Source organism: Hemicordylus capensis, chromosome 1 (assembly GCF_027244095.1).
Source record: "Hemicordylus capensis ecotype Gifberg chromosome 1, rHemCap1.1.pri, whole genome shotgun sequence".
Classification (NCBI taxonomy): Eukaryota; Metazoa; Chordata; class Lepidosauria; order Squamata; family Cordylidae; genus Hemicordylus; species Hemicordylus capensis.
Genome location: NC_069657.1, coordinates 148,063,280 through 148,088,476, shown reverse-complemented (window position 1 = coordinate 148,088,476; position 25,197 = coordinate 148,063,280). Strand labels below are relative to the sequence as shown.

Genomic DNA, 25,197 nt, shown 5'->3' with positions numbered 1-25,197 from the left:
GAGCCATGTTTTTACTTGTTTTCTAAAAACTGTGGTGGAGGCTGAGGAGTGGATGCCAACCAGGAGAGCATTCCAAAGCCTGGGGACAGTGACAGAGAAGGCCCTGACCCACATGCTCAACAGCCAAGCCTCTTTCACCATCGGCATGTGGAACAGAATCCCCTCCGATGATCTTGTCAAGTGGGCAGAAACCCTTAGGAGCAGGCGGTCCCTCAGATGTCCAGGGCCCAAACCATTCAGGGCTTTAAAGGTCAAAACCAGCACCTTGGATTGGACCCAGAAACAAATTAGTAGCCAGTGTAGCTCTTTCAGAATGGGTGTAATGTGATCCCAACAGGCAGCTCCAGATAAAATCCTAGCTGCCATATTTTGCACTAGCTCCAGTTTCCAAATATTCTTCAAGGGCAGCCCCACATAGAGTGTGTTACAGTAATCCAGCCATGAAGTGACTAAGGCATGGGTAACTATGGCCAGATCTGCCTTCTCAAGAAAGGGACACAGCTGGCGCAGTAGCTGAAGCTGTGCAAATGCACTTCTGGCCACCGCATATAATTGTTCAGCAGGGGAAGTGCCTTGGGGCCCATCCTTCCTATCCATTGTGGAATTGTGTTATCTCAGACAAACCCTCTAATAGTTTAGCCATCTAGTAGCACAGCATCAGGGATATTTTCAGGCAAAAACACTGGGCATATTCACAAACCCCAGGAAAAATCACCTTTATTATCTTTGCAAACTCTGTCCATTTGTGGACAACTAATGGACAGGAAGGATAGGAAAGGCTTGCTGAACCGTTATATGCAGACGTCATACTGGCCTCCAGTGTTTCCTATAAGAGGGATTCCCAGATTTTGTTGACTACAACTCCCATAATCCTCAGATGCAATGGCCTTTGACTGGGGATTATTATTTTTTATAATTATTTATTTTTAATTTTTACATTTATATCCCGCTCTTCCTCCAAGGAGCCCAGAGCGGTGTACTACATACTTGAGTTTCTCTTTCACAACAACCGTGTGAAGTAGGTTAGGCTGAGAGAGAAGTGACTGGCCCAGAGTCACCCAGCTAGCATCATGGCTGAATGGGGATTTGAACTCAGGTCTCCCCGGTCCTAGACCAGCACTCTAAACACTACACCACACTGGCTCTCTTTATGGATTATGGGAGTTGTAGTCAACAACATCTGGAATCCCTCTGATAGGCAACACTGCTGGCCTCCCCTCTAGAGTTCTTAACAAACCAGAAATGTTTTAGCTTGGCATGTGTGTGTGTGTGTTCGCCTCTGGCCCTGTTGTCCTAACGTAGTGTGTAGAGGCCAGAATTTGGGGCTAGTTATCAAAATGTTTAACTGGACTTTTTTGAGTGAAAGTCTGTATATTCATTCTCACTTACGGTACAAGCTGGAACTGTAACCTGTACATGTACTCTAAGGAGTTGGGCTGCTGAGCTCTGCCTCAGCTCACGATTACACAGGCTGCTGCATGAAAGACTGCATCTGTGTGCTTCCTCCGCCACCCCCCCCTTCCTCCCTGCCCGAGGCTTTGTTCAGCTGAGGTAGGAAAGGTGGGTGTTGGCAAAGTGACTTGGCAGTGGCAGCTGTGGCAACTGTTCTCAAACCCACTTCTCTGTACAGTTTCTTCACTCAGTACTGGAACAGAAGCACAGGCCCAGCCTACTGCACCTGCCAGCACCAGTTAAAGGTCAGGAGCAGAGGTGGCCCCTTCATAAGGCAAGGGTTGCTTCAGGCAGTAAAATGTTGGGGTGTCATCAGAGCAGCAAGATGCCCTCTGCCACTGCCATTGGAGCAGTTCTTTGGGCCTGATCGGACCCTTACCAGCCTTGCAAAGAGTGGCTCTCCTCATACTGTTTGCAAAGCCTGCAAGAAGCACAGGAGAGAAGTAGAGGTTGCTGGCAACCTTTCCTCCTCCCTACCCACTGTGCCACTTTCAAAGCTTGTGAGGATCAGCTTGAAAGGGGGCAGTCCACCATCGGGGATATGGGGCAAGGCAAATAGCAAAAGCAATAGCAATAGCACTTACATTTATATACCGCTCTATAGCTGGAAGCTCTCTAAGCGGTTTACAATGATTTAGCATATTGCCCCCAACATTCTGGGTATTCATTTTACCGACCTCGGAAGGATGGAAGGCTGAGTCAACCTTGAGCCCCTGGTCAGGATCGAACTTGTAAGCTTCTGGTTACAGGGCAGCAGTTTTACCACTGCGCCACCAGGGGCTCTTGCCTTAGGCATCTTGCCTTAGGCAAATCTTGCCTTAGGCACCACAATACCTTAGGCATCCACAATACCTTGGGCCGTCCCTGGTCAGGAACAAACAGAAAGGTTTTGCACTAAGTTTATATCCTACTGGAATCCACTATGTTCTGCCCTCAGTTTCCTCTGCCAGGGTGCTTTCCAGATCAGACCCTGCAATGGGGTCACATCGTATCTCGGAAGTGTGCTTCCACACTTCCTGTGTTGTGGCACCACAGTCCCTATGCTGACAGCAGGGTGCCGTTCATATTTCCAATGCCTTGTTTCAAATTTAATCATTGCCATATAGTGCTATGATGTAATATATCTGGTGTTAAAAAGTAGCTTTTTTCCAGGTTGTTAGTTTTTGCAAGACTGCTCCCCCTTCTGTTTATGTTTTGAATGTGACTTGCCTGAACAGAAGCATTTTGCTGCTGTCGAGTGGCTAACTGGAAAGTGCGCTGGTGCCACCAAATATTAGAATGTCTGAAAACAAAAGTTGCCAACCCTACTCGCCCTGCAGAACTGAGGCAGCCTGACAGTAGCGCATGCACATGTCCCTCAAGTCACCAAGGAATGTCTTTAGCAGTAGAGGCCAGTACCCTGGGTGTGCTAGTTGAGGAGCAGAGAGAAAACCCAAACTCAAACTTTGAAAACTCAACACAAATAAATGGTCAAGCTTTACCTGGACTGTACCATTTCAGGCTCACAGGGGGCAGTTTGCATGTTTGAATGCTTTCCTACTACACAGGGGTGGGGGAGAAACTCAGCACATTATTTATTTATTTTATTTTATTTTATTTTATTTTATTTATATACTGCCTAGTATAAAAATCTCTAGGCACTTTACAAAACTAAAACATACAATATAACACATTTAAAAATAATACAAAGATAAAAATTATAGATAAAAACATGTTAAAAACACATTAAAAATTTAAAATATCAGGGAGAAGGTTAGGTTGAACCCTTTCCCCTAGTTTTGTATGTGTAGATAATATTTTGGTTTGTGGAGTATTCAAACATATGAGTCCTCCACCAGCAACCTGAAGTGGTATGGTCCAGGAAAAGCATTACTATTTGATTATGCAGAAATGTATAAATTGGCTCTAACACAAGCCCCATGATGATAGTTGGGGGCAGAGAGTGTGTTTAGGCAACCTTCAGCACTCCCACTGGAATTATACAACAAGAGCACTTATCCTCACATTCAAAATTAATGAAAACCCTTTAAAAGCTTTTTTTTAAATGCAGAAATTGAGGGGGGAGGGCATGATTGGGGTGGGGATGTGTCCAATAACTTCTGGTGTCTTGTGAAGTAACGAAAGTTGTATCTGATGAAATTATATCTTGCTTCCAAAAGCTTAGGCTATATTTGGTCTTTTTGGGTATTGCTGATTAAAAAATACCAGTTTGGTTATTGGTTTTTATGGTGCCAGAGAACTCCTTGTTGTATTTTAGACTAAGGGCCAGAATAGGCATGACATTAATCACATAATTGGACACTGATAATACCTGATGCAGGGGTGTAGCTATAACTGAGCAGCTGGGTTTAAAGAACCCGGGGGGGGGGCAGCACTGTTCCCTCTGAGGCATGCACATGTATGTGCGCATGCACATTTTTCTGATGTCTGCTCATTCAATTTTATTTCCTGCTCAGGTTGAATCAAGAAGGCCCCACTCTGGATGCATGTGTGCACACACTGCCTTGATACTGCTGCCCAGAACAAAACTCATTCCACACACAGTTGGGGGGAGGAGAGAGAGAACACTGCCCCCACCAGTGCCTGAGAGCCCCCCAGCTCCACCCTCCCTATTTTCTTCATTATCTCCCTCACTCCAAGAGGCCGCCGGGGAGAGGAGCAAACACAGGCCCCCTATCCCCTAACTATGCCCCATACCTTATGCTTGTGTTTTTTTTTAAAGTGGAAAAGCAGCCATAGGGGTGGGATCAGAAACAGGACCACGATGAGAAAGGAGAGTTTTTAAAATCCTTTACATCTGCAGCGTGGTCCTGGTTTTGTTTTGTTTTGTTTGTTTTTTAAAACATATCTCCCTCGCTGTTGCTATTTACTGAGCCATTTTTGGAAGGGCGGTATAGAAATCGAACAAACAAATAAATAATAAATTTACCTCAAGAGGGAAACTGCCATTTACTGAAGCAAGTGGAGGCCTTGTGGTCATGGGGGAGCATAATTTTCATGGGGATTGAGGCAAAGGGGAAAAGGGTTAAGAAAAGTCCCCTCACTTCAGTGCTGATAGGGCTCCCTGTGGTTGCTTCCTTTCACTTGACAAAACAAATCGGGCCAAGGATGTGGTTATTGTCACATCTAATTTAACATGGCTATTTTTTGGGAGCCCTGTTTTAACTGTAATTGGGCAACCATGTCCTAAGAACATAAGGGCCTAAGAACATGAGGGCCCCAAGAAGGGAAGCCGCTGAGGGCCCCTCGCCTGTCACCCCCTGCTCCTCCTGCTGCCACAGCCGTCATTTCCCGGCTGACACATGGGTCCATAGCTGAGGGAGCCATCCGCCTGCCCACCCTTGTCAGCTCTGGCAGAGATGATGAGGGCTAATGACGTCATTGGTGCATGTCGCCATCACTGACATCATTAGCCCTCGTCAGCTTTGCCAGCACCAATGAGGATGGGAGGGTGGATGGCTTCCCTGGCCTTGGTCCTGGCCCCATACATGCCCACTCTTTACCAGCACTGGGAATGATGTTAGGCAGGCATGCATGCAGGTGGCTAGCTGGCTGGCTGACTGGCTGGTAGGAGGGGGAGCAGCACAGCCAAAAAAAAAGAGGCCAAAAAAATGTCTGCAGTGCCTACATTACCACAAAAAAGAGAGAGTGTGTGTGTTAATATAGGCCTCTTGAGACCTTGCTACGCCATTGCTTTTGGAGTTTGTAATTATTTTATTTTATTGAAAATATTTGTATCCCTAAGGCAGCAGTAATATTACATTCATGAACCAACAGGTGCCTATGACTCTTCTACAGTAATAGATCACATAAAAACTTCATGAGCTGTGGATGTACTTGTGGAAAGAACTGAACTTTCTAGCAGCACAATATTTATGGGAAATGTGTTTTTCACTGCAATTGAAGTCCTGCTGGAGGATCAAGCTAACAGCGTTGAGGCAATAAAGGAAGATGAAACATTGTAGCCAAGACTCACAATAGGTCAAAATTCAGCAGGTGAAACTTCCCCCATCTCTTTGTCTCTCCAAGCTGGTAAAAAACTTCAGGTGCTAGATTTCTGGCTATCATGCAACTACTGAAAGCACAGGCTTCCTGCCAGGGGTGGGGGATGCGGGTGGGTGGGATGCCTGGCAACTGTAATTATCAATGTAGAGGCCTGCATGCATATGTCTGATGATCATCAGGGTATGACAAATACTGGAGTTCGTTTGCCAGCTTTTTTTCAACAGGGCTCCTCTGCTTCTAAAGCTACATGACAGGCTTCTCATTTGAAGCTGAATCTTTTCCCAGCATGATGATGAAGAGTTATTCATTCATTCATTCATTCATTCATTCAACATATTTTGATACCACCCAAAACATAAGTCTCTGGGCGGTTAACAACAAAACAAAAACAGAAAAAGTAAAACACTAGTTAAAAACAAAAAGCTTAAAACATTACAACAATTTAAAATTAAAACAGCATTAAAACCATTAAAACAATATTAATTAAAAGCCTGGGTGAACAGTTAGGAAGAGTTTCACCTGGGCGCTTTCCAGACTAGCTGCTGAAACAGCAGCAAAATGCTCCCGTTCAGGCAAGTTGCATTCGGAACATAAACAGCAGGGGGAGCAGTCTCGCAGCAACTAACAACCCAAAAAACCCAGCAATGTTTTCATGCTGGATGTACGATGTCCTTGCTCTATATCGCAGCAATTAAATTTGCAAGAAGGCATTAGAAATGTGAATGACACCCTGCTGTCCACGAAGGGACTGCGGTGTCATGATGCAGGAAGTGTGGAAGCACACTTCCAAGATATGTCCTGACCCTGTTGTAGGGTCTAGTCTGGAAAGCGCCCCGCTGAATTTTGGCCTATGTGCAGCTGTTAAAGACTCAAGAACCCTGCCAGAAAAAAGGGTTAGCAACCTTAGCTGGCACACTGCATACCCTCATTCTTGTAAAAGCAGCATGACAGCAAGCTGTTTCTAGCCTCATCCATTGAAATAAGCTGGAGCCTCCTTTTGGGGGCGGGGTACTTCCACACTGTGATATAGCTCTTGCCTTTTGCTCTGCTTACACGTCCACTCATTATAGGTTATATGTAGAACTTGTGCCTTCCTAGGCTTTTGACCATCTCTCACCTTCCAGTGTTTGTCAGACGACAAAGGAACTATACCAAATTTACATTAAGCAAAACGTTAATGAAATAGAGAGCACACAGTATGGGCAAGCAAGCGTGTCTTCTCTGGAGTTGTCAAGCTAATGTGTGCGTGCAGCCTTATTATGTAGTTTGAACGTTTTGCTTGAAAATGTAATCATTTTCTATTTTCAGAGCAATGTTCATATCTAACATATCTAATATATTTCAGAGCTTAATACATCCTAATAGGAAAGTCATTTAATGTGGTGCCAGGATAAAACGTATGTTCACAGCCAATGAAATGCATTTGTAGAATGCTCCATTTTATGTACAAATCTGATACACATGCAATAGGTATTTTCCCTAGAAATACAACTGAAGCCTATGCTCATCCTTGCCACATATGGAGCTCATTACTTCCTCAGCCTCCCTGACACATACTTAAATGTAGCTCCCCTGATATATTGTGCTGGCTCTCGCGCCAGGAGAAACAGGCTAGGCCAGTGTCTCCTAGGGTTGCAAACTCAGTCTGAAACTATTCCTGGGAATATCCCCCACCCTCAACATTTCTCACAAGATCAAGCCACTATCATTGCTTTCAGTAGTCACCTGGAGATTGATGTTGATTCCTGGGTGCTTTCCAGATTAAACCCGACAGCAGTGTCACTACGGATCTGCTAAGTATGCTTCCGTACTTCCTGTGTTGTGACACCACAGTCCCTGCCCCGACAGCAAGGTGCTGTTCACATTTCCTGTGCCTTATTTCGGATGTTATCTTTGTGTTATAACTTATAGTGCTACAACGTTGCAAGTCCGTTGTGAAAATAGCTGTATTTTCCTGTTGCGGGAGTTTGAGATTCTGGGGATCGTTTTCAATACGATCCTGCCAACTTGAAGAATTTTACCCCTGTTGTAGCATTTAATCTGGAAAGTGCCCTGGAGACTGCAGGTCAGTCCTTGAGGGTTGGCAGCCCTAGGTCCCCTGAAGGTCACTGCAGGAAGAAGAAGCTGTGCTGTGAGACAGCCGATCTTGAATAAGACTCTCTGCATCAGCCTTGTGGACAGGCACCCACAGGGCCTAACAGGGAGTCACATTTCAGTCTGGTTGCTGCCCGTGTTCTCTAAGTGCTTCAGGCATGAATAAGGCTGGTGATGTCATAGTCATCACCCATCAGTTCTTCCTCTCCAAGGGCCAGAACTGGGTACATTGTGAAACGGAGCTCAACCAAACTGGGGGCCATGCCATAAAGATGTTATCTAAATAAATCCTGGAGTGAAGAGTGTGCTGATCTGCTCTCCACACTGGGCTCTTCTGAAATTCTTGTTAGAACATATCAGCTGCTCCCTTTTTATATGACTGGCCATGTTCTCAAGTGTGGAAGCCTGGAGGGAATTAATGTGCACACAGTTGTGAAAGAGATCGCCTGTGCTCCAACTGGTCCTCTTTACCAAGGACAGACCTGTTTTCTGGTACATCATCATCCTTATTTTGTCTTTTGGAGATATTGGGAGGGGGTGTCCTTGGTTTTTTTGGTTTTTCTGTGTGAGTTGGTTGAGTTGTGAGTTAGTTGAGTTGCCATGCATCAAGTTTCAGTAGCCTCCCTAGGTCTCTCACTGGGTAATCTTATATTCCAGTTAGGCCAGCACCCTGGTTCCATTGGCCAAATGTAGTTGGGATCCTATACTAGTCTGGCACAAAACAGGAACAACTCTAGAGATGTGCAATCCTGCCAGCCCCTTTCCCAGCATCGGAGGCAACAATGCCAGCATGTACCAGTTCCAAGGTATCATGCCTACAATACCCCTATGTGGTTAGGTTTGGCAACAGGGGGATTTTATAGAAGACATGCAAATATTTGGGGGACCAAAACAATTTTTGTTGCACTAGAAGGAATAGAGACTATTTTGGGGACTGAACAACTTTTTTTTTTTTTTGCATTTCTTGTGGTGTCCGAAGTCCTGGGGAGCAGCTGGAACATTTTGTTCACTCAGAACATTTTGCTCTCACGAGCAACTTCTCTTCATTTTTATCCTCTGGCTGCTGGCATCCTACTGACCATCCACCAAGTGAGGAAGCCAGAGGGGAGGTTCTGCTTCCATGGCAATTTGCAGAGCCATGCGATGCAGGAGCATGGATAGGCAGGCCTTGCAGGTATGTGATGGCAGTAGTAAGAGGTTAGCAGTTAGCTAACTAACTTTACTCAGTTAGCAACTACCCCTGCTGAGTAAAAAGGCACATTTTAAAGTGGTTAATCGCTTCTGTTTATCATGGGGAGAGCAACTGGCCCTCTCCAACCCCAGCATTCCTTCAGTGGCTGATGCTAGTGTTACCTTGTGTTTCTTTTTAGATTGTGAGCCCTTTTGGGACAGGGGAGCATCTTATGGCTGTTTTTTCTTTGAAAACTACTGTGAAACCTTCTGTTGAAAAGCAGTCTATAAATGTTTGTAGTTATAGAGAACAGCAAGCGAGTGGGAAACCATGCATGTACTACTGTGCCTGCATGCAAAGAGGCTGGCTCAATAGCTAGCTGACTGCCCTGCCTCAAGCCAAGAGTTGAAGTTGCTGGCCTGGCTGGGGAGACCAGGCTGGCCTGGCTGGGGAGAGCAAGCAGATGAATTTACTGTTCAGAAGCAGGGGCCTTGAGAACTCAGCACCTAGACAGCAGATTGAGCAGGCATACAGCTCACCTGGTCATCAGCTTCACAGTGGTAAGCTGTATTTATTCTCAAATTATCCAATTTGTGTCAAAATATGCATATATAATACCAATAAATATATGCACATTTTATGCAAAGTGGAGACTTTTTGGTGTGTGTGTGTGTGTGTGTGTGTGTGTGTGTGTGTGTGTGTGTGAAAAGTGGAACTCTGTTACCACTTTCTTGGTGATGGATATTGACTTTTTTCACCATCTGGGCCTGGCAACCTTGCATGTAGTCCAGGCAAGGAAGGAGCCAATCCATGCACAGCAATAGGGAGATACTCTCATGATAACACACCATACAAACACACAACCTACCTGACACAAGGTTGCCACAGTACCTCCTGCTGCATAAGCTGTTGTGGCACAGACAGCCCGTACAACAAATACACAGATCTTTTCAGGGCGAGAGTTCAAGTCCCCATGAGGGACTGATATCCATCTGCAGGAAAGCATATTTTTTGCTAGAGAAAGAATTGGGCGGAGTCTCGAGACCATTCAGGCTGGTGAGGATGATGGTAGCTCACTGCATGGGGATCCAGGATGGAAGCCAGTCTTCAGCTAAGCCAGGGGAACAGAAAAAGAAAGGTCAAACATCCCTTTGATTGATTCTATTTCTATATTGCCTGGTATAGAAATCTCCAGGTGGTATATAAAATAAAACATAAAACAATATAAAACAGTTAAAATTCATAAAACATAAAATCTCAATAAATAAGAACATATTAAAATTTAGTTTTCAATTAAAAGCCTGGGAAAACAGGTATGTCTTCAGGGTCCTCCTAAAAACAAACAGAGAAGGAGATGCTCTTATTTCAGCATATTCCAAAATCCCGGAGCAGCCACAGAGAAGGCCCGGTCCCAAGTCACCACCAAACAAGCCAGCAGCAACCGTAACCAGACCTCTCCAGAAGATCTTAATAGGTGTCAGGGTTCGCAACAGAGAAGGCGCTCTCTTAAGTACCCTAGACCCAAGCCATTGAGGGCTTTATAGGTAATAACCAGCACTTTGTATTTCATTCAGAAACATATCGGCAGCCAGTGCAGTTCTTTGGATAAACCCAGAGACCAATCTGGCTGCCACATTCTCTACCAATTGTCATTTCCAAACTACATACAAAGGCAGGCCCACATAGAGTGAATTACAGTAGTCAAGCCTAGAGGTTACAAGCACATGTACCACTGTTTTAAAGTTATTTGTCTCCAGAAATGGATGTATCTGGCGTATCAGCCGACACTGATAAAAAGCACTCCTGGCCATTGCCTTAACCTGAGAAACCAGGGAGGGTTTAGGATCCAGGAACACTCCCACACTACAGGGGGAGTGTAACCCCATCCAGAACAGGCAAACCTAAACCATCACTTGGGTCCCGACCGCCTACAGACAGTACCTCCGTCTTATTTGGATTCAACTTCAGCTTGTTATCCCTCATCCAGCTCATTATCACCTCCAGGCAGGCATATAGGGGGCCATGCCATTTCCTGATAATGTTGGTATGGAGAAGTAGATCTGGGTGTCATCAGCATATTGATAACATCCCAGACCAAACCTCCTGATGATCTCTCCCAGCAGTTTCATGTAGATGTTAAAAAGCATGGGAGATTGTATGGAGCCTTGTGGAACTCCACACGTTAGCTCTCACTTTGCAGGCAGTCTCCACATCATCTGGAATCTGCCAGAGAAGTAGGAATGGAACCACTGTGGAACAGTGCCACCCAATCCCACCTCCTTCAAGCGATCCAGCAGGATACTACAGTCAATGGTATCCAAAGCAGCTGAAAGATCCAAAAGGATCAGCAGAGCAGAGTCACACTCCCTCTGTCAATAGCCATTTGGAGATCATCCATCAGGCCAACCAAGGCAGTCTCAACCCTATAGCCCACCCGAAAGCCAGTTTGGAATGGGTCTAGATAATTTGCATGACTGACCAGAAACACCTATGTTGGAAGCAAAAGAGGAAGAGTGGGCAGGTCTCAAACCTTCTGACTCCCCCTCCCCGCCTTCATGACAGCCATTTACACCAAAGACAGAGAGGCTGCAGACAGAACACTAATTGTGTGGAACAGCACAGGTCAGATGGGCAAGAGATCACAGGTTCAAACCCTGGCATATGGTCTCCTACTGAAAAGGGCCAAGAGGGGTCCCCACAAACAGCCACACCTGAAAAACTGCCTGTTTCAGCTAGTCAGAGGGAGCATTGGGGGGGCCAATCAGCTAGCTCTCATAACACAGGTGCTACCTTTTGTCCCAGCTAATTACACGCCTCCCATGTTGCCTGAGCATTAGCTCTTATCATTCCTCCACTTATCTCCCCAACTGACTGCCTCATTCTTACTGAGAAAGGGTAGGGAGGCTTAATGAAATTCATAAACTCAACTTCCTGACTCCCTCCAATTTTAGCCAAGAAATTCAAGTGCAGAATAAGGATATATGAACAAGCTTTTCTGCTTGCATCACTGCATTTGTCCGGTAAATCAGCTACACTATTACAGAAAATGATGAGCAGGAGAGTGTTGCTTGCAGGTGGTATCTGGTGTGTCTGTGTTTGAGTGTGTTTGTATTTGTGATGTCTCTGAAATGTGGTTAATGAGTATTGCTTGGATCTTATTCTAGATAAACATTGACAATATCATTATTCCCTTAAACACTGGGCTGAAAGTGTTGCTGCCTTCAAACCAATTTTGCATTCTCTTGATGGCCATTTAGTTTAGCCCACATTTCTCTTGTGAACATATACAAATGTCTTATGGAAATGCCTCTAAAAGCTTTCCTGCTTGCATCGCTGTATTTTTTAATCTGGTAAATCAGCTACACTATAATGCTACAAAAATGATCAGCAGGGATAGGATTGGTTGGGGGTGATGTCTGTGTTTCTTTTTCCTTTTTTTGGTTAAGAATGCTCAACATCAAAATAGTGATACAACTGATACCCAATACGGAGGCTTCTGAGACAATCATATTTAACGCAGCAGTCATGGATGTCACAAAGATAGCCTCTCATTGAAGAAAAACAATCTACAGCAACCCATACTAGATTATGTGATAACGATTCTCCTTGGCATTGCCTAGTTTCCTTTAGAGATCGGATGGAGTTATCACCATGTTCCCAGTGGCATCTTTGGGACCTAGAGGCCTCAGGGCTTGCTGAACTCTTCCCAAAGCAGATCAGACTCTTTCTGTCACCTCCACCCCCTTGAATAACTTCACTGAGGTGGCAAAGGTAGTAGATAGGGTCCAATCCATGCTGGAATAGTTATGTGGTGTCTAGGCTTAATTAGATAACATGTCCAGAAGCATCTAAGGCTTCCCTACCATCTGGGCCACTCCTGGCTTGGATAAGATTCCATCATTTCTCAGCCTTCAGTGAGTAATGCAAAATAGCGTGGGAGGGGTGGGATCTAACCAGGTGGGGAGGGGCACAGGAAGGCCTTGAGGCCTCTGGTTTATAACTAGGGGCCTTGAGGCCTTTTGTTCATAACTGATCTGCTAAAAAACAAGTTAATTTGGGGATACTTTTAGACGCTTTAAAAAATTAATTTGTAATGGATCCGTTGGATATCTGACTCAGGGACAGCTGTGTATCCCTAATTTCCCTGGAATACCACCTCTGGTTATTGCACTACCAGCTTCACAACTGCATGTCTTATAAGATTTGCCTCAGGTAGTCTTCCACGAAATTGCCATTAAAGGAAGATTTGCTTGTCCTCTAAGCAGAGGCGTAAGGAGCACGTAGGTGGCCGGAGGACATAGTCCTGCTGGTGGCTCCCCCGCTTCCTGTGACTGTCAAACACGCACGTTTCACATGCATGTGCCCAGTGGCACACCTAGGTAAAACTGGTGCCAGGACTGCCCCCGCAAGGGCCCCCCTGCATTTTGGGAGGGCCTCCTGCTGCCACTCCATGCCGGCCCCGCCGTGCCAAACCACCAAAGATTAACTTGTTTTTAGCCACCAATATGCCCAGCGGGGGGGGGGGGTGTAAACCGGGCAGGCCTCCCCCTACCCTGTGGTGGTGGTAGTGGTGGGCAGAGCGGCCACTGGGCCTGCCTGTCTGGCCCAGTGGTCCTAGAAGATTACGAGGCGCTCCAGCGCTCCTGCGCAGAAAGAAGCACCTCACAGTTTTCAAGGACCACTGGGCCACACAGGCAGGCCCAGTGACTGTTTCGCCCACTGCCGCCGCCACCACAGGGTGCTCAGCTCACCTCAGCCTTCTCAGCTCACACACACACACCCCGCGGCTAAAATCAAGGGTTTGGCGGTTCGGCAGGGCAGAGATGTGGCTGGCGCAGGGTGGCAGCAGGAGGCCCCCCAGAGGCCCCCCTGGTCCCTTGGAGCCCCCTTGAGATTTTGGAGGCCACAGGCAGGGTCCCCAAGGTCTAGGGTTAGAGCACCTCTGCACATGCCCCAAGCCCCAACCACATCCCCTGTGTCTGATGTCAGATGCAGGGGGCATGTCCAGTACCGGGGACAGGGCCAGATGGCCTCTCCAGAGCTTCCCCCAGTCAGCGGTTCTTTGAATTGCTGACTGGGAGCTCCTTTCCCTGCCACTGATTGGGGAATGAACCACTGACAGGGGAAGCTCTGCAGGGCCTGAATGGCCCCATCCCTAGTACTGGCCCCTTCCCCTGCATCGGGGGTAAGAGTCAGGGGGGCGTAGCCACTGCCTGGGAGATAGTCCATTCGGACCACCCTCCCCCTTCCTCCCCAGTCAGCGTTTCATTGGAACACTGGCTGGCTGGGCTGGCTTTCCCCCTCAGCAGCCCAGACAGCATTTGAGTGAAACACTGGCTGAGGAGGAGAGGGCCATGCCTCGTGCCCCCAGCACTATTTTTGCTGGCTTGGTGTGGGAGGGGGCAAGAGGGTGCCCTGGCCAAAGGGGTGCCTTGGTGCCGCCCCCCCCAGACCTGGTTGAGGGGGGAGGGTTGAGCTCTCTTGGTCAGAGGTCCCTACGCCCCTGGCTCTAAGCTCATGCCCTCCCGTCTAAGCACTTTGTGACTATTAGTACACTTGCAGTGCAGCCCTATGCATGTTTATTCAGAAAGAAGTCTCATTGTGTTCAATGGGGTTTGATTCTAGTAAGTATGTGGCAAGAATGGTTACAGAAATGGTATAAAGTTCTAAATTTAAATAACACTGGAAAGCATAAGAAATTGATTTGCCAAGGAGGGAGGGAAACACATACTGACAGGCATGTTAAACTCAAAATACTTTTTAAAATGTATGTTTGTTAGCTAGACCTAATCCTTACCTTGCATCTTGCCCATGTGATACATTCACACAGAGACCCCATGTGTCTAGTCCCAGGACACTTGCCTCTCATTCTCTATGAAGCAAACACAATCAGCTTATCGGGAGCTTTAAGTTGTTTTTTCCAGTCTGCACACAGGTATCTGAAGAAATGAAGATATGTTTACCCCCTGCTTGAAATGACGCAGAATGCCCCTCAGTTTTGCCTCATGCACAGAGTGAGGCCTTGTTTTTGTCTGTTCAAGTAGAACTTTTGACTGAAGCTGTCTGATCCGACAGCTGAATTCTTGACTGAAGCTGCCTGATTCAAGTAGAATTATTTTCTGAAGCTGTCTGATCTGTCTGATATAAACCATTTGTGAATTCTAACTTTCCTTAAGTTTTGTCTGTATTTCATTTGTATAATTTTGAAGGATCCCATGATATTGCTTGTTTAATAACTTTGCAGATATTCTTTTCATTGCAAATATACTGTTGCACAGTGCTGAACTTTCATACCATATTATAAGAGATCATGCAGTCAGTTTAATATCTCCTCACATCTAATTATGTTTAATTTTGGTGGATTAGTTGATAAAGAGAAAATACTGTGATTAGTTGATTGATAGGTGATCTATTTCTGTTCTAGAAAAATCAGGAGTGAATGTTACCAGTGTGGAGAAATCATGACTCTACGCCTGTATAGAATTAAGGAAATGTGATCATTTGGCAGACCATGTTTTGCTTTTGATCCATTCAATACAGGAAAACTAGCTTGCTGTTGGGAGAATATACCTTCAGAATTCAATTAACACCTTTCTCTGGTATCATTAAAATTGCCTCTCCTTTTATGCAAGTGTCCCCTTTTGATCTGCTGTGATTACCAAATATGGTCTTCTCTTGGCTAGAGCAATCAACTCATCTGCCTTAATGGACTGCTTTCTTAATCTACTGTTAGTTTAGTTAGACCTCCTGGAGGGAAAGTCCTGCACTTTCAATCTTCCTGTTCATCCTTTTGTTAAAGTTGTCTTTGCTCTAAAGGAAATTAGTTTTCTTTCTGGCATCTTTGCAATTTAAATACTTAAGGCTGCAATCCTATATACACTAAAGGTCAAGTGATTTTCCGTCGCCCACAGAGCCCTGTGGTTGTCTTTGGTAGAATACAGGAGGGGTTTATCATTGCCTCCTCCTGCACAGTATGAGATGATGCCTTTCAGCATCTTCCTATATTGCTGTTGCCCAATATAGTACCAGCAGGGATTTGAACTGGCAACTTTCTGCTTGTTAGTCAATGGGGCTTGCTTCCAAGTAAGCATGCATAGATTGGGCTGTCATGTCCTCCCTCATGTTTTCTTTCCTGCTTGTTCCATCTCTTTAGTTGGCAGGAGGAGGGGACAGGATTTAAAAGGAAGAACAATTTCCTTCTCTTTTGCAGTGTTCTTCTTCCCCCTCTGTGCATTTTTTTGGGAGTCCACACTCAATGCTTATAATCAAAATAATGTTGTATATTAATTTATAGATTTTTTTTAAAGGTGAGGAGGCAGAGTAACAAAAAGGCAGAAGCAAACTAGACAAACAACAAAATATATCACAAGTGTATACTTAATATATTATGGTTTTTATCATGTGAGATAATGCAGGCCATGATGTGAGCTTTACAGTTGCATCTTTCCTTCCCATCCACCTAGTCCCATCACTGCTCACCTTTCAATGAGCAACAAAAGATATATGTCTTCCAACAGCTTCTTTCAAATGATGATTTTTAAAAATAGTTTTTCTGACTAGAGATGTGGGGTGGTAGTTTCCATTTCTAAAATTTCTGCTCGGCTACTTGAAAAACAATGGAGATTCAGAGAACATAAATTAATATGATGGTGATGGGTTTTCTCTCTCTTTCTTTCTCTCTCTGTATAAATAGGTCAAATAACACACCAAATCAGATCACAATCTATTTAGGCCATCAGCAAAATCTGTATAGTTCTTCTTAAAAAAAGAAAATAATTGGTGCAAATTTTATGCAAATGAGGGGGAAACTTTCATGGGAAATTTTTCCAGAAATATTTCCAGCTCAAAATCTTACGGAAAACCCACATCTCTGTTTCTGACCGCTGCTGTTTTTATACTGACTCTGATGCTTATGGTTGTTTTAGTGCAGTGCATTAATTTTATCAAGTTCACCGTGCTAATTTAATATATTGAATATCTGTATAGAAAAGTGGGATTAAAATGCTGAAAATAAAATAGATGGCTGACATACTGCACAATGTTCCGTGTGCACTTAATGAAACGTTTGCACAGTTGCACAAGAGCGCTCTTGCACAAATGCATGGAATTGAGCAAACGAAGTTGCACAATGGATGGCCAGCCACCTACCACACAGCTGCATTTGTGCACGAGTGCTCAGGCACAACGGCACAAACGTTTCATTTAAACACACATGGAATATTGGTATATCTTATTATACCAATAATATATACCAATATTTTATCAGCTGGTATATTTTATTAAGACAACAGAAATGTGGGCACATATTAAAATAAATAAATGCAAGTGCAACTAAGGAGACCCATGCTCAGAAGCAGCCTTTTTTGCACCTGCTAGTTAGATCAGGAATCGTTGGCATAGATGACAAAATGTAGAACTGGACGATGCTGCATTCCCTCAGTGGGATATGCAGGGGATGAACATGGGTAAACACTGCTTGGCTGTTGCTGTTTGATTATTTCCCTTTACTCAGTCTTTCAAGTTCTGACTAAAATTACCTCCTCTGGGATTTACCATGTTGCCATGAGATCCATATGGATAATTTCGACTCCAAAGCAGGAATCTTTCTTTCCCCTTTCTTCAGAGTGTGCTTAGGAGCATGGATTAATGACTCCCACTCACTTTGTGTGCGGGGGTCTTTCCAGCCTTGCCCTTTTTGGAGCAGTAAAATCATTCTAGCATCTGGGCACATGGAGGGTGCAAAAATATTGAGGGTTCAGAAATACACCACTTTAGAGTGTTTAATCAAAGGTATTTTAAATCAATAAGCAATTTAATGGCAAATTAGAATAAGAAACCAAAAGGCAGATTACATCAAAGGCAAAACAGAAAAAGAAACTAAAAGAAAAACAAAACTCTTTCTACACTACTCTGTCTCTCTGCACTGATATAAGTTTGCTCCAAGGCACAGAAAGTCATTAGACTAGAAAATCAGCATGCCTTGTGCCTTGATATTAAATATAATTGACAGCATTTTCCCCAGAATGGTTGGTTTCTGGCCTTTCTCCATAGGAAATTTTTCTGTTTTTTAAAGGGATGCTTTCAGAGGTGATCCCTTTTGGGCACTAGGCTGAAAGGAAGCAAATGGCAAGCTACCCCTGACTGGCTGAGAGCTGGTGCCTACATGCTGCTTTCTGCTATCAGTGTTCAGAAGCAGCATGAGTGTAACACACATGCACAGTTCTTGGCCCTGTTCTTGCACAGTTCTTGGCCCTTCCACACATGCACAGTTCACCCAGCTTTTGGTGAACTAGAAGTCTCTTTCTCCCTTTTTAAAAAGATTGTATACTTCAGTGGTCCCTCTGATATGCAACAACCACTCTATCCCTCTCTGTGGGTTCATTTGGGCACCCAACATGCAGGGGCGTAGCAAGGTTGGAGGGGGCCCAGAGACAAGATTTTAAAATGGGCCCCTCGCTGATATACACACACAAACACACTTCACAATATATAGTGCACTCACACTCACATCTCCATTATGAATACGGTGAATATCCAGTTCACACTGAATCTAGTTTTTTAACTCTCTGCTCCTGCCGATCTCCAAGAGACTCAACATAATTCATAGGGGGTGCAACATGGGCGGGTGGGGAGTCATGTGATGTGCCTCTGGGGGGCCCCTCGAGGCAGTGGGGCCCCAAGACGACTGCCTCCCCTTGCCTAATGGTAGTTACGCCCCTGCCAACATGTCTGCACATGCTCAGTGGATGGAATGATCACTTGTTCAAAGCACTCCTAATATCTTCCCAGAAAGTTCTAAATACTCTGTACACCCTCTAATCCTTAAAATACCACTAGTTTTATGCTAATAGGCAATTTCATAGAATATAAGGAGTTGGACAGTTTGGGGGTTTTTACCCTGGGGAAATTCTACAATTCTGCCAGAGCACTCCATCTGTGTTAGGCTAACTTTGAGATGCAAAAATAGACCACATGATTATAAATAGGCGGGATTGCGATTTTGACCTAAACATTCCCCAGGTGCTGTAAAGAAGGCGCTTAATTTACTGAAGAAAGTAACAACCTCAGGAAATGTGCACAGAGTATAAGGAGTGTTGTGGTGTTTCTTATTGACTGGGAGCTTTGTTGTTCTGGGTGAGTGACTCTGTCATACACCATTATGAGAGCTTCTAGATGAGCAGCTGTTTGCCTGTTACAACAAGAACAACTGATTCCTGTAGCAATTTAAAATGTGATAAATGTACATGTGAAAATCTTTAAGGTGCTTTGTTACTTATACAGCATTGTATTGTGAAAAGGAAGGACCACCATACAGAAGGTCTCTCTATACTACAGACTTGGTTTAAGTGTCATTGCCCCTCCCTATGGAAATCTGGGCACTGTAATTCTCCGAAGAAGGCTAGAGAACTCTAACAGAATTCTCTATACCCTCACCAAACTACAATTCCCAGGATTCTTTGGGGGGAACCATGAAAGTTATACAACCAATACTTAAAGGCTGCCAACCATAGGAGAAGAATGAGTGAGGGAAAAGCTTTCTCTGCCCCTCCAAGGAAAGGGGCCTGTATAGGGAGTTGATGTCCACTACCTCTGCAAGGCAATAATTTGAGAAGCAAGGATACTCTTCAAGGAAACAGAGAGATGCCTGTGTGGGAAGGACAGCACCACAGTAAGAAGATGTGTTATGTTTGAATGATAGGTGTGAATAGTCCCGGCCTTTGAATTAGAAGATTCTGAAGGGCGATGGTAGCAGGTGGTAGCAGGATATGCCAGGAAAATCTATATATCATTACTATCCATGATAGAGATATGGTACAGAGAACACTTATTTATGTATCTGAAACATTTACTACCCTTCCCTTTAGTTTTTCAACTCCCCAGTGGCTTACAGTCCAAGATTTCAATCACATTTATAAAATAACAGAAATATGGCTAAAAGCAGCAGACAAGATGAAGAGCAGAAACAGCAACAAAAAACAGAACTAGAACTAACTAACGATCTTCATTTGGCACCAGAACAATAGAAGACTGCTACACAAGGCTCTCTGGGGCTAGTGTTCCACAGACAGAAGTGCTAATATCCTTTTCTTGGTTGCCACACCCTTAACCTCAGAAGGCAGGAGCACCTGGAAAAGGACTGCAGAGGAGGCTGGTATAGTTTGGGCAGGATCATGTGGGAAGAGATGGTCCTTTAGATGCCAGAGTCATATGCCATAGTGGGTTTCAGAGGTCGGCAGCAGAAGCATGCTCAGAAATGGACCGGCCAGTGCAGCTGCTTAAGAATTAGCAAGATATGGTGGCTCATATAGTTATCTTGCACTACTTGCAAACTTCTCCAGAGTGAAGCACTGCAAAAGACTGCAAGATGCTAACCAAGATGAACCAGCACCAGCAGTCTGAGTCAGCATTGGAGTTCTTCTGTTAATATATTGATTGATTGATTGATTGATTTGATTTCTATACCGCCCTTCCAAAAACGGCTCAGGGCGGTCTACACAGAGAAATAATAAATAAATAAGATGGATCCCTGTCCCCAAAGGGCTCACAATCTAAAAAGAAACACAAGATAGACACCAGCAACAGTCACTGGAGGTAGTGTGCTGGGGGTAGATAGGGCCAGTTAATCTCCCCCTGCTAAATAAAGAGAATTACCACATTAAAAGGTGCCTCTTTGCCAAGCTAGCAGGGAATGCTCCAGATACCACCTATACATCTGCTTTAGCTGTGGTGTCCTGATTTGGCTCTCCTAGGCTGAATGGCTGTGCTAGCACAGGGGCACAGTCCATGGCTGGAAGGGTTGGCTGGCTGAACAAAGCTTTGTCTCCAGAGAGGCTGCATGAAATGCTTGACATGATGGTGTCTTGGAACTGCTATGTCTCCTGTTATTGTGTGGAGAGGCTGTTGGGATGAGTGGCGGGATCTAGAGATCACAGATGAGTGGAAAACATCAGAGAGGAGGGCATGATTGTTTTATGTCCTGTGCTCACAGCTTGCAACCTTATAGTACCTACCATTCTCTCCCAACCCTATTACTCCTGCTATTCACACCCACACATCTCTTCTCTGTCTTGCCTACCTAATGTAGATTGCAAATCCTCTGGGTAGGAAGTTTGCTTTTTCTATGCTCATCTCTGTGCAGTGCCTAGGACATTATTGGAACTATATATCAAAGAAGAGGTAAAAGTAGTAGGTCTGACTGGTACTGGTGGTGTCCGGTGGTCCAAGGATGGTGCCATGCTGTGTGAGTACTTCTGAGAATTGTTATACTGGCAGACGTGCGTAGTGGGAGAAATCCTCAGCCACACCACTGCAGGGCAGAAGAAGGTAAGAATTGCCTTACCTTGCTAGCCCAGACCAAGTTGCATCTAGTCCAGCATCCAGCGCCTTCACCAATGGGGTGCCAGATACCTCTGGGAAGAGCGTGAGGCTACAAGCAGGGCAGGAAGACAACAGCAGCCCTTCTCAGTGGTGCTCACCCCGGTAATCAGGACTCGACGGCCTCTGGACAGGGGGATTCGATTTATCATGGCCAGCCGCTGCCTATTAGAAAGACCTGCTCCAGCAAGAAGGGGCTTCGCTTGTTCCAGAGTGAGCACGCGAAGTAGCAGGAAAGTACCGGGCAGTGCCTGCGGCAGTCCTCCTGGCGCTCGCTTGCACAGAATCCCGCCCCCCGCGCGCCTCCAGTGCCGAGCCTCTGGGTTTTTTTGCAGCTTTGGGCTCTTCTGCCCATCCTTGCTTTGCCCCTCACCAGGAGCCAGGAGGAGGCCACACATCTCCCTCCGCCCAATTCCTCGATGTCTTGCCAGCCGGTCTCCGCGCTTGGGGACGGGCCGCACTTCTTCGGTGGGGCCCCCCATGCCCCTGCCCTCCCCCACCTGGGGCTCCTCCTTCCAAGCCCTCCCTACTTCCCCCTCCCTGCAGCCCCTCCTTCCTCCCAGCACCCCCCACCTCCTCCCCGCCTGCGCTGTCATTGTCTCGGTCGGGCGGTCGGGCGAGGCTCCCGGCTGGCTGGCAGCTCCACAAGCGCGTTCCGCTGTCGGAGAGCGCAAGAGAGAGGCCGGTGCCAGCTTCCCTCCCCGCCGCTCGCTCGGAGGATGCGCCTTCTTGCCCAGCCGCCTCCGTGCTCCGGGCCCAGCCCCGCCACCACCGCCGCATCGCGCTGACATTCGGGTGGGAGGGCGCCAAGTGTGCGTGTGGGTGAGGTGGGGGACATGAAGAAGATCTGGGTGAAGAAGCGTCTCCAGGTAACGGAGCCAGGCGTGGCGTGGCGGGGGGGGAGAGTGGGAGGAGGGTACGTGGGAGGGCTGGAAGCGAATGCCCAGATGAGGTGCCCACTAGGCACGGGGGAGGAGGCAGGGCGGCGCGGGGCGGGGGGTGGTGCCCGAGGGGGAGCCTGAGGGTGCCCGCAGCTCAGAGGTGGAGAAACCCCACCCGCTGCCCAAGCTGGGATTTCCTGGTGGGGTGGGTTGTTTTTTTGTGTGTGGCGGGGGGACTGCATGTTAGGTGCCACTGTGTTGGGGTGGGGTTTTCCACACCATGGGGATGGTGTGTGTGTATGGGGGGGGGGTAGAACAGCGGTTCTGTGCCCGCCTGCCCTCGCCTTCCAAGCCCTCAGCAGGCAGCTGGCCCCAGTGCCAAGCAGAGAGCGGCTTAGGCGAAGACGAGGCAGGACTTGAGACGCCTGTTTGGTTGGGCTTGAGATGCATGTCTGCCTAGAGAGTGGCGGACCTGCTGCTGTGCTGCCCCTTCAGCTAAGGTGCCCAAGGCAGTGGGTGGGGGCCATGCCATGATCCCCTCTAGCCCAGAAAGCGGTGGTCACGGAGGCTGAACACCTCTGCGTCATCTGGCGCTGCGCGTCAGCACCTGGCAGGGGCACAGCTCCTCGTGGCGCGTGGACGTCACTCGGGGCCTCCAGCGGGCGGGGAGGCGCTCCCCGTTTCCACTGATGGGGATCATTCACAATTGACAAGCGGTCAATGTTAGGACATGCCCTTTCCCCACATCCTCAGCACGATTTGCTCCAGTGTGACTTCTTCCCCCCATACTTCCTCCCTTCTCCAGCCCCCTTGGGCGCGCCGCTCTACAAACCTCGGTGCTCGCCAACTGGGGAGTAATCGAGAAGCAAGGAGACCAGATGCTGAGAGGGAGGGCTTCTTGCCCACTTGCGAGCGCACTAAAAACATCTCGTTGGGCCCTTGTTGGAAAAACAGGATGCTGGGCAATGCACCTCTGGTCTGATGCCGCCGGGCTCTTCTCATGCACTTATGGGTTATCTAGAAGGGCCTTCGTAATGTGGAGGTGGGTGTTGAGACATAAGGTGCTGTTTGTCTTTCTCCTCCTCAGAGCAGAAAGCAGTGGCATCTCAAGCCAGGCAGGCACTGAAGAGACTCGGATTCCCCCCACCTCCAGCATTTGAGGAGGGGCCCCCTCCCCATTCTTATGAACTCCCTGCTGCCAAGCCTGATAATCCATACCTCCCCTCCAAAAGTGTGATTCCTCTCAGCAAAAAAAGAAAGAAAGAAAAGAAAAAAGAAAAGAAAAAAATGATTCAGGGAGTTGCTCCTCAAGCTTTCACACACATACACGCACGTACGCACACACGGACACTGAAACACACTAGGGTGGCAGGGGGAAGAGACTTGTACTGTTCCTCTCCCCCACTCCTCCAGTAGATCGTGAAGGTGGGATATGAGCTGAACCTGACAGAAAAGAGGGGGTCCTGGCTGGTAGAAGTGGTGTCCAGTGTCCAGAGAGGTATCCCCCCCACCCCCAATTCTGGGAGTGCCCCAGCTAAGGACAACAACAACGAATCATCTTTCTCTTGGTGCTGAGTAGGGGTTTGCCTCAAGGCTACCTCCAGCTTTAATGGCACCAACACTGCTGTCCTGGGTTGTCATGAAGCCTTCCCATGCTTGAAACCTGTTTCCCCTGCTACGTCTTCCTTTCCCCTTCCTTGTCATCCTGGTATGCATATTGAGCAAGATTTCCAGTGATGCGGCCACATTAAGCTTTGGGTGGCTCCTGCTGTTTCCCGTAGAATGGGAAAATCCCACAGATGCCTCTGTGCCTGAGGTGCCAGGTTCTGAGTGGCAAGGCCAGTCAGTGGTTGGTGATCCTGGAGCCAGTGCCTGCCCATTGGCATGTGTCTGACCCAGGGCGAAACCTGCCAGGTACCTGTTAATGGCCCTCGATTGTGTTTTCATTTCTTAATGGGGGAATTATCCATTGACAGCACAGCTAATCTGTTCATATATCTTCCTAGCTTGGCACGTGGGCTGCCAGCCAGTGCCAGCATAATTGGGCAAGCTGACTTGGTAAGAATACAAATTCACCTGAAGTAGATCACATGCTGCTGGGAATATTTGCTTCTTCAGGTGTGAGTGCATCCATCTGACACCCACCCCACCCCACCCCACCCCACCCCACCCCACCCCACCCCACCCCAATGGCATCCAGTGCAAAAGAGAAAAGGGAGAACCAAGCACTAGGTTGTTTGTGTGTGCGTGTGCCTCTCTTATGTCAGCACATTTCTTCCCCGTATCTCCCACTCATCGTGGAATGATGCTGTCACCTGGATTCAGTAAGGCCCAGGGTATGGTCTTACCCCACGGCAGGCTTTAGATGCAGCCCTGTAGAAATCTGGTGAAGCAGCTTTGCTGGGAGATGGGACAGCAGGAAAACTGGGGGAGAGGAGTGAGTGGCTTTGTGCCTCAGCTGCTCTGTGTGTGTGTGTATATGTGCCTACAAGCACATAAGTACAGCTTTGTCATGGCCCCTGAATTAAGAGAGTTGGCTGTCCCTGCCGGAGGGCATGATTGGTCTGCCTCTGGAGTCTGGACAATCTCTCACTTAGGAGGTTAGTTACAGTTGAATCAAAGTGCCGGTAGCTCTTTTTCACAGGGAAACCGGACACCTTGGTTCCATCCTGCTGAGAGCCACATAGAAGAGCATGATCGGGACCAGCTAGAGAGTGGGGGGTGGGGAGAGTGGCAGCACTCATCTGTGGCATGAGTGCATTTTCTGGCTGTTTGGTGTGTGTGCACGTGTGCGTGCGCGCATGCATGCACACACACTTGTATGCACATGCCTGCAGGACAATGTGAATGTAGGATAATCACCCTTCAGTGGAAATGATGCATTGTGCATTTGCGGTAACTAACTAAGCTGGAGATCTTTCTGTGGGAAAATGTGCAAGGCATATTTCTCTGGGAGGAGCCTCCCAAACTCCTCCTGACTCCCAGCTGCTTGGAACTTCCTCAGGAGTGAAGTAAAATGAGGGTCACAGGTAGACTTCTAGTATTTCAAAGGGGAGATCTGCTTAAAAAGGGGCCAGAAAATCGGCCATTGCTTCATTCTGTTCTGCCTGAGGTAGTGCATGGCATTGGATTCCTGAGACAGTGACAGCTCAGGCTCTTGCTTCTCTACGTCTGACTTTTCCCCCAAGCAGTGCCTATACATGACCCTGTGCTTGGCAC

The 25,197-nt window shown here is 46.8% G+C and overlaps 1 protein-coding gene across 6 annotated transcripts in view; it reads left to right on the top strand.

Moving 5' to 3' along the window:
* SPEG (striated muscle enriched protein kinase) overlaps positions 1-25,197 on the top strand; it is a 164,949-nt gene that overhangs the window by 32,183 nt on the left and 107,569 nt on the right. For 3 of the 6 annotated variants that reach the window (XM_053287310.1, XM_053286597.1, XM_053285791.1), the window contains exon 1: positions 21,467-21,966. The exons of 2 other annotated variants lie outside the window; for them this stretch is intronic. Coding sequence is in view for 1 of the 4 variants with exons in the window: in XM_053285046.1 (XP_053141021.1) it covers positions 21,934-21,966 (33 nt within the window). In the remaining 3 variants the exon portion in view is untranslated. Of the gene's footprint in view, positions 1-21,465; positions 21,967-25,197 lie in introns of those variants that run through there. One more of the 6 variants, XM_053285046.1, reaches the window with a different exon arrangement.